This window comes from Poeciliopsis prolifica, unplaced genomic scaffold (genome assembly GCF_027474105.1).
Source record: "Poeciliopsis prolifica strain line A6 unplaced genomic scaffold, Auburn_PproV2 SCAFFOLD007, whole genome shotgun sequence".
NCBI classification, from domain to species: Eukaryota; Metazoa; Chordata; class Actinopteri; order Cyprinodontiformes; family Poeciliidae; genus Poeciliopsis; species Poeciliopsis prolifica.
The window spans coordinates 12,566,972-12,584,554 of NW_026562382.1; the positions used below are offsets into that span (position 1 = coordinate 12,566,972).

At 38.3% G+C, this 17,583-nt stretch overlaps 1 protein-coding gene across 7 annotated transcripts in view; it reads right to left on the bottom strand.

Annotated features, from left to right (window-relative positions):
* Window positions 1-17,583, bottom strand: part of fmnl2a (formin-like 2a) — a 60,336-nt gene that overhangs the window by 24,506 nt on the left and 18,247 nt on the right. For all 7 annotated transcript variants that reach the window (XM_055032122.1, XM_055032118.1, XM_055032117.1 and 4 more), the window contains exons 2-5: window positions 15,015-15,098; window positions 11,304-11,384; window positions 5,716-5,792; window positions 1,573-1,656 (exon numbers count right to left, since the gene is read on the bottom strand). In XM_055032122.1, the coding sequence (XP_054888097.1) occupies window positions 1,573-1,656; window positions 5,716-5,792; window positions 11,304-11,384; window positions 15,015-15,098 (326 nt within the window). The remainder of the gene's footprint in view (window positions 1-1,572; window positions 1,657-5,715; window positions 5,793-11,303; window positions 11,385-15,014; window positions 15,099-17,583) is intronic.

Genomic DNA, 17,583 nt, shown 5'->3' on the forward strand with positions numbered 1-17,583 from the left:
TGTTTTTCAGATTCATCTTATACTTCAGGCCTGATTAAAACTTCTGAGCAATCAATCACCTTTAGGATCTAAAACAATTTCACTGTGAGCTTTCAATTTTTGACAGAATGTTTGAAAGATCAGACATAAGCAACAAAACTGATTTGATTGCATTATGTATTATCTATTGACAAAAAGATCCTGTTTAAACTTTGAGTGCAAAATTCCCCTACTCACTTCCACTAAAATCTAGTTTTCCTCAACATAAAACTTATGAGACTATTTATTTGTTTTAAAAAGGTGAGATTTATGACCTTTTTAACTGTTTTAACCATCCATCCATTTTCTGAGCACCCTTCTCCCTAACAGGGTCGGGAGGTGCTGGTGCCTATCTCCAGCTGCGTTCCAGGCGAGAGGCGGGGTACACCCTGGACAGGTCGCCAGTCTGTCGCAGGGCTACACAGAGACAAACAGGACAAACAACCATGCACACACACACTCACACCTAGGGAGAATTTGGGAAGGCCAATTAACCTGACAGTCATGTTTTTGGACTGTGGGAGGAAGCCGGAGAGAACCCACGCACAGGGAGAACATGCAAACTCTGTGCAGAAAGACCCCAGGCCGGGCCGGGAATCGAACCCAGGACTTTCTTGCTCCAAGGCAACAGCACTACTCACTGCGCCACTGTGCAGCCACTTCTATTAGAGGGTAAATTAATATAAAATATAAATGAATGACAACACATAAAACAGTCAAGTTTAAAATGCTAATATATTTTGACAAGGGTAAAAAAAAAATTAAATGTTTGAATTGTCATGCATTGTGAGCTTAATGTTGAAAAGTCTGATCCAAACGCTGATAGTTGAGGTGTGGCAGCTGTCTGAATATGATGTAAAAAGTCTATTTTTTTTTATCAGTTGGGATTGCTAGTAATTTTATAATTTTATTATTTCAAACATTAAAGAAACATCTAAATTAAATTTCTACCAACTTGTTTTGACCAAAAAAAAAAAAAGTTAAAACGGCTTTTTTGTTTTTAAATCACTGGCTTCTGTTTAGAAAGTCCAATAACCAAAACATAAACACTTCATTAAGTTGTCATATAAACCATGACATGTCAAAGTCTAATGATTCAGCGGTGACGCCACTGCGGTTTTGTGCATTTAAACATGTGAAGCTAAACAAATGAAATGTTTTGTTGACGTTGGTAGCGGCTAAGGTATTTTATTCCACCAACCTTATGTGCTGCTCCAGCACTGTATAAATGTCATATTACAACCAACCTCTATAATGTGGACAAACCATAATCCCACATGCTGAAGTCAAGCGATGAATTTAAAATTTAACAAAAAAGGCAACGGGGTCTCAAACAGGTCGTCTAAGAGTGACTAACAATCCCCCTGTCAGTTCATGAATAGCAGCAGCATACGGCTGCTGTAATACACAATCTGTTAGTGACGGTTAGCGAGTGACTCTGTGTTTTTGACAGCAGAGACGGTGGAGCTGGCGCTGACTGGAGAGGCATCAGCGTCTGTAGAATAGCAGCGTTGTGCTGGTTGCTCTGAAACACTGTTGCCCACAGAGACTTACGTGACAGCATACTGCGCGAATGAAAGGTACTCCACCAGCACATCCAGCCCTTTGTTCTCTTCATTTAAGAACTCCCTCACCCACCTGAAAACAAACAAAAATAGAAGTTTATTGTAAAATAATTCTGCTAATAAACCGTTGTGACCATCAATTAAATTTTAACCAACATTTACAGAAATAAAAGTGTAAGAGATATTTTTGTACAATTACAGGAAAGTGAAACAAAATAACACTACTAGGAATTAAAAGCTGCTGTATTGTTTTCTTGTAGAACACTTCTGAGTTTTTTCTATTTGGAGACTTTCCAATCAGGCCTTGTTCTGGTTTTCTGATTTCATATGAGTTCTTAAGATCTTTAAATCATGAAAGAAAATGAACACATTAAAGTTTATCAAATTATTTAGTTGAGTTCCAACAGTGAAAATGTGAGTTCGTTTTAATGTATTTGATGAAGAAAAAGTTTCAGAAACCATATCACTGATTTGTTCATATGCAGCTTCTTCAAATTTCATGTTACCTATTATGCTGCCTACAACATACATAACTGAGCTAGCCTCTCTTTAAGCCCAAAAGACTTGCAGCTGTAACTGCATCAACAGTGTTTCTACAAAGTATTGTCTAAGGGGGGCTGATTACAAATACATGCCACACTTTTCAGATTTTAAGTTTTACATTTTATTATTCTTTTCTTTATACTGTGTATCATTTTTCTTTCCCTTCAAAATTATGCACTGCTTTCTGTTAGTCTGTCAAATTAAATTTGAATATAATGTAATGCAAATATAAAACTAACTGGAGAGAAGCGTCATGTCTTTATTTCTTTTGCCACAAAGGCTTTTGACTGATGCCACATTCATTAAGCTTGTTTAAAGATCATGTAGCTGGATCTCGATTGGCCCCCATGTGGTGTGACTGCATGGAGCTGGACAATCTAGTATGAGAGTCCGGTAAACCGGTGCCAGGCAGGGCCGTCGTCTTAACACGGATTGACGGGAGTGACTTCGTTGCCCATATGGTGGTCATTACAACAAGATGCTGACAACCCTCCCATTCTCCACATGTTGGTGACCACAGTGCAACATGTCGGACACAGGCAGGCAGGCGTGGAGCCAGAGTCAGCGTCAGCAGAGCACACTCAGGGACAATCCGCCCATTATGCGCAGCATGATTGATCAAACCTTCCGTTTCACCTCTGAAAAGAAGCAGCAATTATTCACTGTGTCAGTGGGTGACATTGTTGCTCAGTTTCAATCAGGAGCTCCTGACCTCTCCGTGTCCCTCACCCGCCTCCGTGGTTAGCTCCTCATTTGTCTAACAGAGACCGACTTCATGTAATCTCGTTTTTCAACACGTCTTTAAAAAGAGTTCATCCTTCTAAACAGTGGTTCAGCTGCTCTGCAACACGGGCATCATCTGCGGCTGGAGTTGTGTTTTGGTTTAAAGAGCAGAATCGGTGTGTAAACAGTCTGTAGGAGTGCCAGAGCCGCTGCTGTCAGACATATGAGATAATCTCAGAGTGTGGGTGAAACTGACAAATTGAAGAATATATATGTGTGTGGGAGGAAGGAAAAGAGAAAAACAGAGGGTTTAGGATACAGTTTAGACTGACAAGGGTTTTTGCTGTTTCAATAGTCTTTGGCCACCAAATGCTCTCTTGGCTGCATCCTTCAAGATCTGCTGTCCTTCTGCAGGCGCATCGAGCAGACCTACTTCGAAGACAAAAAGCTTATGAAGGACTAAACAAACACCGCTCTCTCTGCCGACTTGTCTTGTACATTCTGCGACTCCTTCTCTCATTCCCTGTGCCGTAGCAACTGCCACACCAGCGTCTGTGCTGCTTGCTTCTCCTCTTAGGTCCACGCTTGTACATTTGAAATACTCATCTGGTCTTTACCAGGTTCACTTAAGCCTAATTACAAGTCTCCAAAAACAAAGAACATATTCCAGGCTTGCAAAATTTATTAAGCAAACAAGAAACCAAAATGAAAAACTCATCAGTAAACCCAGTGATTCAGCACCAGCAGGTTTCAATGATATCTACAGCTAAGTGTAACTAAAACCTAACAAACCTGCAGAGTTCCAAAGTCAATGCAAAAGAAGAATATCTGCTCACATTATAGTTTCTCCAATGCTTTCCAAAGGCACTTTCTTAGCATTTCAATCAGGTTGACTGATTAAGAAGCTATTGTAAAATATTTTCCAGGACATTTTGTTAAAGATTTGCTGCTGTGTTTGAAATCAACAAATAGCCTCTAATTTGATACTTAAACAATCTGGAATTCAGAAAAGACCAAGGTCGACTCTGTGACTACAAGTTGCACAGGTCTTGTGCCTGTGAAGCAAGTGTAAATTATGAATTCTCCACCACTGAGCTCAATATGCTTTTGATCACTGCCAAACACATGGTTCTGTGCATTATGACCAAACATCTATCTTTGGGCTAATCTTCCAAAAGCATATCTCAGTGCCCGTCTTGTGGTTTATTCAGAGACAGCTCTGCAAACCTTCTAGAGACTTACTTCTCCTGTCTCATTCAAAGAAACAGAATTTATAAGATTGTTTTCAAATTTTACTGTCAAGAATTTAAAATCTGATGACCAAACAGAACCATACATTTGTGTAAAATGTGACTCTTAGAGGTTTTGTATTATCCAAGAATTACACACTCTAACCTTGCTTTGGTAGGGATTTTAATTGTTGGGAAGACCACCAACAGTCTCAATGTTTCCCAGTCGTGAAAATTATTTTTCATTTACTAATGATGAAGTTTGAAGAAGTTGAAAGTGGATTTGTAGCCTTTCACTGGTCAATGAGAAGAAACAATGGCTTGTTCAACAAAATTGATGACGTTATTTTATTTTGGTTTTCCGCATTGAGATTTGTATTATTTTTGACTTCATTTTTGCTTCATGAGTACTGACAACATAGTATGTGTTGTGTGTTTTTATGTTTGACGTTAGATTTAAAATTAGAAGTGCCTCTTCTATGTAAAATTTTAAAATTAGAAGTGTGTAATTTCTTTTTTCTAGAAATGTAATCTTCAGAGTCAATCACATATCCTTTGTTTACAAATGACTAAAACAAAGTCATATTTCTTCCTGAGTAAAATGACTCCCACATTGTGAGATATAAAATTGGAGAAAAAAACTTAATCTGAGATAAGATTAGAGAGCTCTGCTATAGGCTGCATTAAAAGGTTTACTTTCTGTTCTGGCAGTGTTTGTCTTGGTAATACTCATAGCTGTGGTTGCTAAGGACATTCTGCAATTTTTTAATGTAAAATACAATCTGACTTTTCCTGGCAGAACTTTTCAGACTCAATTGTCCTTCATTTTAAAGTATAAAATGAGACCTGAAAAAAAGAAATAAAGAAATGAAAGAAAACAGAGGAAACAAAGAATACAAGGAAGGAAAAAAATCTACCTGGAAAGACTTTGCATCAAGTTCCAGACTTCTTTTTTTTTTTATTTAGAACAAAAACAATAAAAAAAAAAACACAAATGCAGACATCCCTTGTGTCTGTAAAGCAGCATTTCTTTACAACTATAATTGGAATTTGGATTCAACGTATCCCATCATGCATTAGGCCTCATTAGTAATGCACTCATCACAGCCCATGGAGACGCAGATGTGTGATCTAAAGCATGAAAAAACACTGAGACTCTCTGTGAGATATTGATCTCTGCTCCAGGCTGACTGTACAGCTCTAAATCTGTATCTGCTGCCACAGGTTTAGACTTGTTATCTGGGAATACCTAACATAGCACATGAATGCCCCAGTGTTTCATGTGTTGTGAAATCATCATCTGTGTAGCAATATCCACATTAATATCTCATCATTGGAATCATGCACTGAAACGCCACAGTGGCACGGCCAAACTCCAGCAAAGAAAAAAATGTGTTTTCCTTCCAGAGGCTGCTCATGTGTCAGCTGCTCCGAAACAATCCTCCGATTCATCTTTTCTTCTCCGCCACATGGCTTTCGGTGTAATATTAGGTCACAGCACAGATAGGAATGATACAAGAGCGGGGGCTCTGCGTCTCCCAGTGTCTGGAATGCTAGACTTTTCCCCCTTAAATTGAACATAATCAGACACAAGACGCGTTTATACAACACAAGCTTCAGCACAGTCAGTGACTCACCCTATATGATTGGTCCGCAACGAAATTTCCAGTTCTCTCAGGACTTGGGTGGACTCCTGTACCCTCCGTCTGAATTTCTGAGGAAGGAAAATAAAATTGGGGGGGAGGTTAGATTTCATCATACCCTAATAAATCAACATGTGGTAGGAACATAGATCAGGGATGTTTTTTTGGCTGAGGGGAGCTTTTTTTTTCTAAAAAGAAAGGTCAGACAAACACAAATACAGATATTTTGAAGTGAGAGTGAGGAGGGAGTTCAGCATATAAAATCCAAGAATAAAAAATAGGGGCTGAGTCGTTCCTCAACATAAAAGTAGCTATTAACTAGGCTATTAAAGATGAAGAGCTGACTCACTGGAAAAAAGCTACAGTTTTCTTGTTTTCCTTCTTTTTACCTCAATTTTATAGCTCATACAGTCAAACCCTCAACTAAAGTCAACCCTGTAAAAAAAAGGTTTCTAACATCATAATAAACTATTTCAACACTTTGTCCACTTCTAACATGATGTATATCGTGCACAATTTTAAATACTAAGTTTGTCAAAGCACCTTTACAATCAGTTTGAATCAGATTTTCAAATATATTTATATGTATTGATGCTCTCATGGGATAAACGGTGGCGAAAATATTTTCAAGAAAAATTATGCTTTGGGATCTAATAAAATTGATCCCAAAGCATGATGCTGCCATCACCATCCTTCATTATGATCATTTCTTTCATAATAATCAAGTGTGAAAACACACCTTAATACTGTATGTCTATTAAATAGTGCTAGTTCAACTACAATAAGCCCAATCTTATTATCTAAGAGCAGTAGATTGCGTCTTTAAATAGCTTCAACATCCAGCAGCTACGTAAACAAACATAAATTCTCAGGTTTGTTACTCAGGCTACAGCTGCTATAAAAACTTGAAGACCACGGAAAGGTGAGACCCAGCTCCTGATCGAGACAGAAAAAAAGAAAAATGAATATGAGTGGACTCCTAAGTCCTTTTTCTCCCCCATTCTGACTCAACAGTTATCTGCAAAACTGTAGACAAGAGGCCGTTTAGTCTGTTACACAACCACAAGAACAAAACAAGCTGAGCGAATGACCCGTGGCGATCAAATGGGCTGTAACGTAATGAGGAGGGAAAAATCCCCACATGAGACAGACTGAAACCTCTTCATAATACAGAAGAAACCCTAATTGAACTTTCATAAAGAAAATGTTACATTGTGGGCTGTTATTTTTACAGGTAGCGATGCTTTTATAAGTTTGTCACTTACATTTTAGACAATCTGACAGGAGAAACAGGAAAACTGTAAAATACTATAGATAAGAGTTTAATTATACATTCAGTTCAGGATAGGGTAAGCTGTAAAAGCACAAAATCTTAGGTTTTTTTAAATCTAGTTTCCTGTTCAAATATATTTGTATACTTGAAGGCAAAACTAACTTACAAATAACTTTTCAGCAAGATACGGGAGATTGGTTTAAGTCAAAAATTCCATAATGTTGTTGAAAAATGGCAGATTATATCACTTATAACACAGGAAAAGTGTCTTATTATAAATGAAATAATATTCCAGTGGAAGATGTACTTTTTCAACAACACAAAAGTAAAAAAAAACAAGCTTCCATATGTTGCTGAAAAGTTACTTTTGTCTCATTTCAAGTGTACTAAAATATTTGTAAAAAAAAAAAAAATACACAGACAAGAGGTGATTTGGATCAACTGAGGAATGATGAATCCATTGGTTGATGGATGAATTTCCACTCCTCTTACTTTGAACTAGAAAATACCAAATTAAAGATATCCCTGATTTTTCCAGAGTATTCAGGAGCCCTGGGTAACAGCTGTCTTAAAATCATCAGTGGTCCAGTCCTCCATTCCTGCCTTGTATTAATTTCAGATTAGACTGGAGACCGAGACAAGAAAAGAACACTTGTGTGAATGGGTGAAGGATCAACACATTGTAAAACACTCTGTAAAACCTGGAGAAGGTTGAAGCGGTGCTATAAAAGTGTGGACAGAAAAGAAGAGACGAGACAAACCCTCCCAGTCTCTTTCCATGATGCGTTTATATCTGGGAGGAAGCAGAGCTCAGGCTTGTGTCAGCCTATTATTAACATCTACAGAGAAGAGAGCTGTTCCCACAGCTGATTCTCTCCAGTGGACGTCTCTGGTCCAGGGCGGTGTATGTTTGAGGAGATGAGAAACAGAGAATCCTTTTTTTTTGGGGGGGGAGGGGAGGAGTACTTAAAAAAAATAGGATATGGAAAGCAGAGAACACATTTCGGGGTACTGCGCAGGCTCTCTCAGCCCCCCACCAACCCTCACAAGTTTAAGTGCTACCAGCTGCATCACAGAGAGAGAGGCTGAGAGGAAAGGAGGGGGGAGAGATGAAGAGGAGACAGGAAGGAGAATGTAAAGGAGGGGAGAGTGGAAAAGTGAGGTGTGGGGAGGTGTTAGCACAGGAGGGGTCGTTCTGGAAGCAAATCAACGACTGATGCATTCTTGGGGACTAGCGAGACTGAGGCTCTTCCTCCTTGGCTGCCGATTGGCTGGGAGCTGCTCGGAGGAATGCACGGGAGCCTGCCTATGGAAAGCAGAGGCAATGACCTCCAGCTCTCTCACATTGGCACAAAGTGGCAATTGTTTGAGTTGGAAGAAAAGGGGGATGGAGCAGGAATGTAGAAAGAAGCCCATAACTCTCTCTTCCTCCATGCCCTCTTGTGCTTAGTTTTTTTGACTCTGTTGTCATCCGTCCATCTCTTAGCCCCTTCCCTCAATAAACTCTCTTTAATTCAGCACCTCTCCTTCCCTTTTGCTGCGCTCGCTTCAGTCTTTCTTCTTGTTCCTGTGTGTCTGCACACTTCAAGCTTTCAATCGAGGCACAGAAAAGGCGCCAGTCTCATGTCAGGCTAATTTTACACGACAAACGTGAGGCCACCCGAGATAAAAACAAGGTGGAAGAGAACTGAAGTGACATCTTCTTGGGACATCTTTTACAAAAGCTGATTACCTTTAAATGGAAAAAAATGGGGGGACGGTAGAGCAGCTCATATGATTGATCTTCAATGGCAATGCTAAATTTACGCTTAGAAAGGTTTCAACATGGTCACTGCCTCTGACAAGGAAACATTTAACATATTGGAAAATACTTGAGAGGATTAACAGATTATGTACCTATTCCAACGCTTGCTTAGTTTACAGTTAAACATACTCAAAACATGTACTGTAATAAGACCCAAATAGGAATGTTCTACTGAAAAGTACAGCACATTTACCGTACTGTATCTACACTCAAAACTTTTTGGGGGCTCCTTTTGCATAAATTACGATGCACTGGATAACAGTGCATCGTATTTTGCAGGAGGCTTTGAGGAAGCCCAGGTTGACCTTTAGCGTGTCTGTCTTTTGTCAAATTTTATGACCTTTGATTTCCAAACATAGATTCAAAAATTACTCCTGATAAGAAGACTGACTATCTAAAGACTGGGTCAGCCTGCAAATGTTCAGCCAAAACTTATATTTCCAAAACCCAACTCAAGAATCCAACAGCTGAAGTCCCAGGCCATGGATTTGTTGGCTTTTGAGGCACAAACTCCAGCTGGATGTCAGAATCTTTCTTCCCTCTCTTCTCTTCCTTTCCTCTTCCTTCCTTCTATTTTTTTTTACATTTTCATTTTTTTCTTATTATTGTATGTTGTGCTGCTTTGCTGGATATCTTTATAATGACTGTGTGAGTCTTAAGAAATAATTGATGTTTTAAAAGTTGTTTTTAATTTGACAAATTCACTGAAAAGTCCATTTTTGGTCTTTATTAGCTGTAAGTCATTATCAAAATTAATATTAATTAACAGTATTCTGGGTGTGATGAATCTATACAATATGAATTTTACATTTTTAACTGCTTGAATGAAAAATTAACTTTTCTTTAGTATGTAACTTACTTTGAGGGAAGCATCTGGCAGGTTAAAAGTTTCACATGGTTCACATAGTAACAGCAATACCCTTCATTATGGGTTGTAACTGTGGGATGAAGACTCAGTTCTCTATTTTTGGTTTCTGTGAGCTCAGATCTCAGAGATGTCCAAAAACAAAAAACAAAACAAAAAAAACAGACATCAGGAAGACTGAAGACGGTATGGGAAAATCTCTCCACCTCATTCTTTTGAGTCTTCAACTTCTGTCAGCAAAGAATAGGCTGGATTCAGAAATATAGTGATTTGAAAATCTTATGACTCACTATTGGTTTTGTAATGCTAGCCAAACTTATTACCATTAGATGCTTAAGACAATTTAACATATCAATACTCTGAAATCCTTCCATCTCTGTTCTAAAATTCCAGTAAACATTGTTTCGACATTTTTCACCATTAAATTCACTGGTGCTGTTTGCTTTTCTTTTAAGAAATCAAATTAAATTAAAATTGGTTTTGACACACCAACAATTCACAAAAAAGGAGCTCGGAAATTTGCCCCACACTCCGTTCAGTGCATTTCTAGTCTGAATCTTCTCACACTAAACCCGTTGTTGCAGAAAATATGATAATTTAACCTAGACACTGATAGGTCTATTATGCCTGAAACACTCTGCTGTCACATCTTTTCTGTATCAGATTCTCTAAATACATGACTCCTCAGGCAGTAGATATGCCGACCGTAGCACTGCAGGCCTGAACTCATCCGTATTAAAAAATTACCAGGCTAGCTTAGATTAACATGATTATTGAAAAGGAAACTTACATTTTCTTGCACATATGTTATCAATTATTTGTTGTATTGCTTTTTTTTCCAGTTTTCAATTTTTTTGTGAAGATTCCAAAATTTCCCACGTCAGAGAAGCTTTCAAAACAGCCTCATAAAAACTCAGCCGTTTCACTGGTTTTACAACCGTAATCACAGTTTTAGCTTGCTTTAGTTCTGTCATGCCGCTCTAGTCCTATCATTGTGGTTAAAACTTTTAGCCACAGCAGCTTCAGATTGAATTATTCAGTGATTTGTTCTTGTTTTGGCAGAGTTTGTTGCCTAATTTGATTATCACAGAGGCAGGTCCCCCGGCGTTTCTCGCTACAGCTTGCACATCCAAAGCCAAAAGACTTCATTTTGGCAAACAAGAGAGGTTTGGCTGATACTTGTCCACATGAAGCTCCTCCCTAGCCTCAAACTTTCTCCCTCTCATGCAGCCAAGCAACACATCCAAATGTGGGCTGCTAAAGCAACATAAAGGCATTTTTATCATATAGATAAGGAACTCCTGATTATTTCTTTCAGCAGCCTGCAAAGCTGCTCAATGCAGGAATATGTCTGTCTTTCCCCTGCTCATTGTTTACCACAGAGCAGCACTATTAAACTCTGACCAGGGGTTTCTCCAACCAGGGTGTTCCCAATAAACAACTGTCTGCTTTCTCACTAATCTGCAATGTTTTGCAACTTGAGTTCCCAAGCTGTCTCCCAGGGAACTCTTCAGTGCAATCTTTCCTCAGCTGTGGGGATATCTTGAACAAAAGTAAGAAGGTCAGGAGACTTTGGCTGGGAGGGGGTTGAAAGCTGCCAGGCCGCAAGAACAGGAAAGCAAGTTAGGCTGAAAACTCACCTTCCGTGTCACTGCAGGGTCTAGATAGCTCCTTAGCTTCTGGAGATAAGTGTGAGGCGGGTTTTTCACTTGAAATCGCTCCTGCCAAAGGGAGAAAAGAACATGAGATTTAGAAAGAAGAAGAGGAAAAGGCAAAAATAAAGAAAAAAAAGACTCCAGACAGACACATCTAGATTTTTTACGAGTTCAGTGATTTAGATGGTCACACACACAGTAAAACAAAAACACACTCATCTTATTTATTCTCAGCACAAAGGAAACTTTAACTCACAGTGAGCAAACCATCCATAGCTGGGAACTTAAGATTATCTTCCACTTCAAGAAGGAAAATAAAACAGTTCCTCCATTCATAAGTGGCTGCAAACATGACAAACACTCATATGACTCGTTTCATACTACATGAAATAAAATCAGTCACAGAAAGATGCCGTTTTCTATCAAGATTTTTACTCAGGTTTAACACTGCTTTACATTTTTTGTTAAATGAAAGGTTTTGGATTAGAATCAACTTTTATTTGCTTCTCGGTGGGAAAATCAAAGTTTAAACGTACACAGATGTACACAACTAATGTGGATTTCTACTAATGACACCGAAAGAGTTCTTTATTGCAGGTAATATATTACATGCCTTTAACCTCTTAACTTATCCTTAAAAATACTGAACTATCCCTTTAAGGGGAGGAGGTTTTTTAATACCTCATGGATTCAACAAAAACAATTACAAAAACAAATCCCAGGAGATCACGAGGCTTTGCTGTGAAAAACTATTTCACTGTAGATGTACAATAACCCACGTTGAACCAACCACCAGGTTTTAAGCCCGCACCATTGTGCTCTAAATATAAAAACAGGAGATTAGTCTAGGATTTGGATCAGTGTGTTGAGCGGGAAATTGTATTTGTTTCAGACTGAGAACAGCAGCACAGCAGTTTATCAATGGTGAAACTTCAACAAGTATGGCTAAATTGTTTATATATAAAAAACAAAGAAATAGGAAGACGTATGCCTCGAGGCAGACTGAGCAATTAGTTCTAGTTGGTGTTTGCAAACACAATTTTGGCACCTCTGCTTGTGCTGTAGAAGCCAGAGAAAAGCGAGGCAGCAGCGCAGTCAAAGAGACAGACTGCGGCTTATTCCAAAACAAAGACAATTAAATCCTGATTACATATTGTTCTGAGGTTGTTACGTTATGAGACACAGATGTACAAACAGTGATAAATGAAGAGGGAATAAGATTTATTGTGTCTGCAATATTCTATATTTCAGTTTGTTTGCTAAAGAGATTTATTCCCACACGCTGAAAAACAATCCAGAGTTATTTTATTTGTCCTTTTATACATTTAAATATATCTCGGATGAAGATGCCAAAGAGTGTTTCGACTACTTAGATTTTCTAAATGTGGTCCTCATATGAAACATGTGGCCATAAAGAAACTACGTACATTAGGAAATTACATTAGGAAGTCACATCCTTGAGCTAATCATCTCAAGGATGACAGTGCATCCAGTCCACACAGTCACCAATCCAAATCAAGGCCGGTTTGGTTGGATGAGAAAATACGTTACATTCGGAGAAAATAATTTGGCATTGTGGTGATGATGTCAAATTATACCTAAATGTTAATGTTTCCACAATTTTTTTTGTTTGTTTTTTTTATACTGTGGTTTTGTGGTGAATCTTTTAGCAATTAAAACGTCACAAAAGTATTTCTAAAATGTTGTGCCTAATATCCTACATAGAAAAACAGTGTGGCCAAAAGATTTGCCTGTCCAATGTAGAAGCATAGGTTACACTCCACACAAGTCATTTACCATTGTCGAGGCACAGCGAGTTTTTAAGACGGGTACAGCTTCAAAACCACAACATTCATACTGGTCCTGTGGTATAAAGTGTTTTAATGAGTAACCAGAGAAAGTCAGTTTTTCCTGGTTGTATGGAGCAATGAGTAATACAGCAATGTCTCCCAGCAATGTCTCCCTCCTCCTTTTAGCCAGCTGCATGGGCAGCTAGCTAAAAGAAGTACACCCTTCAACTTAAGAGTTTTGAGATTTGGGAAAATATCTGAGTGCAAATTTTAACTGTATCAAACAACACAGATCAATAAGAAAAGTTTTTCAGTTATTTAAGGAAAGTAACAACCAACAGAAAAAGTCCAACTCCAAGTATTTACTCAGAGAGTACTCAAAAAATCTGTCCAATGTAGACTCACGGAGGTCCAAAAAAAAAAAAAAGCAACTACACAGGTTTACATGCAAACATGACCAAGTTTGTAATAGATTATCTCCCATGACTACCTACTGTACCCAGAAAGTAAGATGAGATCAGCATCACTACATTTATCAGAGTCAGAAAAACAGGAAATTCAAGATGAGAGCAGAGACAGGAAAGAGTGGCTTTCTCAGAGGACAGCAACAGACAGACAAGACAATGAAGCAACTCTGCGAAAATACAAGTGGGCCGATTGCAGTTCAAGCATAAAATAAAATGTGAGTGAAGCAAAACAACCTTCAACACACAAGGTTCTTAGGAGCCTATATGAGTAAGGTTGTCTGGGTAACAGGTTGAAAATAAAAACAGTGTTTTTTGGGTTTGTTTTTTTTTTTCAAAGAGTCTGTAGAGTCTGTTCAAGTAAAAGAAGTCAATCAGTTGTTTACACATTGTAGTGAAAACTTTTGCATGTTTTCAAGAACATGATGTGACTGCAGAAGGATGAAACTGTCTGGAAAGTGCCTTGTTAGCAGGATAAAGGTCACAGAAACAGGATCTGGCTGTTGTCAGATTTTTTTTTTTTCAAACAGTTTTTGTTAAGAAAAAAGTCCTCACACTTGCAGCACCAGCTCAAAACTTCAGCCGAAAGGGAGATTGGTGGACAGACAGGGTCTACATTTTGTCATGGTTGCTTGGTTACTCTAAAGGATTCCCTGTAACTATGGACAAAGGATGCATCTTACTCCCAGAGCTGTGTGAGCTGTTACAGATATAGGTTGGTAGTGAAAGCAAGGGGAACAAAACATCAAGTAGCCGACCTACAAAGTAGCCGACCTTCTATCTTAAAAGGATGAATTTCATCAAGCCTTTGCTCATCCTTGTTAGGTAATTACTTAGAAACTCCTCCACTGGCAGTCTGAAAAGGTCCATAACCAGCTTCACTTTCAGCCTGAAAGGTTTCTGAAAAGTTTTCCACCCATGCTGGGGGAATCTTTGCTGGTCAGCAGCCCGATTCTCTTCAGGGTCACCAACTCTCGACATGGTTGTGATCTAGTCTATTCCTTTCTGGGCTGCTCGAGGAGGCAGAAAAACTCTGGCGCAGTGGCTGCCATCGGACCGCAGCTCAATGCTCAACATGTGCACTCTGTTATTTTCTACATGCAGCACTGACTCCAATAACAGGCTGGGAGTTTTTAACTGGATAACTGAGCTCTACACCCTGCTGTGCCACTTAACCCACTTGACCAAGAAAGTTAAGGCAATCTGTGCGCATTAGGAGGGGCTTGCAGGATGAAGGCAGGATAGCGGAGCATCTTGACACACATCAGGACAATATTCAATCTTTTCTTAACTTTCAAGAGGTATGAGTAATGCAAGGCACTGTATGCATCACTAGATTTGAAACAGAATGCTCAAGTTGTCAATATACCTTGTTACAAGTGTGTCACTCAGTTTGAGCCATACAGAAGCCACATTGTATTATACTGAGAAGAGATATTCACCTGATCGCAGATTAGTTCCCATTTCTTTTCATTATCATATTGTCGCAGCAGTCGAGCCTTGTCTGGAGGAAGGTTCATTGAGCTCTGAAAGAGAGAAAAAGGTCGCAGTTAATTACCTCAGTCTATTATTAATTATAGAGGCTGAATGAAAAGTGTGTTACCCTAGCTTAAAGACAGACTCATGTTTTGCAGCATCCACAAGCTGTAACTCAAGAATGCAATGTGAGTGTTTACTGAGTGCATTAAAAACAAAGAGTTGTAAAACTAATTCCAAAAGGAACTTTGTTGAATTGTGATAGTGGAATTTAGAAAAGTACAACTAAAACAGCAAAACACAAGTAAAAACTCTAGATATGAAACCAGGAGTCAAGCACCATCTATGACCACACTGTTTTAGAATAACACCAAAATCAAGTCAAATCAACAATTAAATTGAAAAAAAGCCTTTTTAATTTCAATTTTGGAATATGTTTGTCGTCATGTTACTTTGTTGATTGTTCTGAAGCCCTCGGTCCTCTGCCTATTTGGCTTGTTTTGAGTAGAATTAAACTGCAGCACAAAGTTTAATTTTCTGTTGTTTACGGGACATCACATCTGTGATTCCTACAATTTGAGGATAGTTTATTGGTCTTAAAGTCAGTATATTTGAGAATTAGTCCAAACCAAACAATAACATTGTGTTTTCTAAAACAGTCAAATGGAGCAAAGCTGTACATGTATTGCCTCAACTGACAGAACCAAAATGATGTACACCTCAACTTTTATTACACCTGGCAGGCTACTCAGGTCACGGCACCGAGCCGCCCAAGGAAGAATTGCTGTGCAGAGCAGAATAAGGCAATATTTTGCTTCTCAAATTCAAGACCAGTTTCTTAGGTGGGGAAACGCTGTACAGCGCAATGTAGTATCTTCTGATATAGAACCAGTTTAAACAAGATGAATCTATTCCTAAACATTTTTTGTAGCTAGCCAGATTTTGCAACACATTCCTAAATAAAAACTGTTCCTCTTTCCATACTGAACTGAAACATTAGACCTTCCTCTTCTAAAAATGATAGTATTTAAAAATACATTTTCTGTCCTTTAAAAAAAGCTATATGACTTGAGCTAAAAACCAAAGAGAAAAATGTCAAGCAAAAGAAAAGAACATCTCGTGCAAATGAGATGAATGTAATAGTGATGCAAAAGGGAGGGGTAGATATCCCTTTATTATCTGCCTATTACCTGATAGAAAAAGCATCATATTTTATACTAATCACTATGATGATGATGAGATGATGAAAACTAAGTCTTAATCTTTGAATGCATTCCATACAGAAGTTATGTTTTGCCAGTGTTACAAAGATAACTTTTTTTAAACAAATCCACAGCAACAAGTACTTGCTGAACAGCAGCACAACTAAAAATAACTGTTGCATAACGTCTTAACGTTATTAAGATCTGCTTCCAGCAAGAACACCTCTGCAGCTTCACAGAATCATGCTTCCTCAAAGACAACCCTCATGTGGATCAGAAAAGCTTAAAGAAATTTAACTCCTACTTGAGCCACCTCCTGCACAAAGTGTATTTTTAAGAAACTTTTCTATCGCCGAGAGAAAAAGCAAAAAAATACTGCTTAGTTTATTTCTTGTTCTGCATCATTTTACAAAGAAAACAGATTAGGAATACCCTCAGATCAAACCCGTTTACAGGAGGGAACACAAAGATGAAGTTGGACCCTAAAGGAAAAGTCTGAGCCCCAATTTGCTTTTCAGATTTGTGAAGCTGTAGTGTTTTATTTCTCTGCCTTGTATTTATAAAGTGGCAGTGTAAATGATCTTTACCAGCCATTTTTATTTTGAAAAGATGCATTTGATAAGGAAATCAAATGCATAGTGCTGCTAAGGAGGAATAAGAATTAGTCTGTCGTTACATCTTAGCAACAGCTGAAGGGAAGACAAAAAGACTAAACAGTATTACACATTATGTTCATGACATATGTTGACTTATCACAATGTTTTGTCATCTTTGCACTGGTTCTCCATTATTTGAAGGACCAAAATTAAGGGCCTTAAATTGACAAGTCCAAAAATATGCATGAGTCTTACAAAAACTTTTTCTTCCTTTATGTATTTTAGGTCATTACAGCAAAGTTTCCTGATGACCCCTTGTGGTTTCATCCCTGAGGATTGACCTTTCAAGTCAATTGCATTGACTTGACTTGCACCCATTTCAATGTTTGTATTAAATATACATTATTGACTCTTAAAATACAGATGATGACACAGTTTTATACAGCCAAACCTTCAGTTACATCAATAGCTAGTGTTTGCATCAATAGCTAGTGTTTGCCTCCATTGTTTATATTGGTAATTTATTAGTAAATATCACTTTCTGCTATTTGGATCACTTTAATTTGCAGTTTCTTTCATTGTTTTCTTTTTATTTGGGCGTTCTCCACGTGAAGAGTTGGCCCTGGCTTCTGGGTGATTTGTTGATTCACTTTGAGTAAGTCGAGCTGTGGGCTTCGTGCTTTAGTTGGTGAGCCTCCAACGAAAGCAAAGGAACATTTGTACCAGCTTTCTTTTCA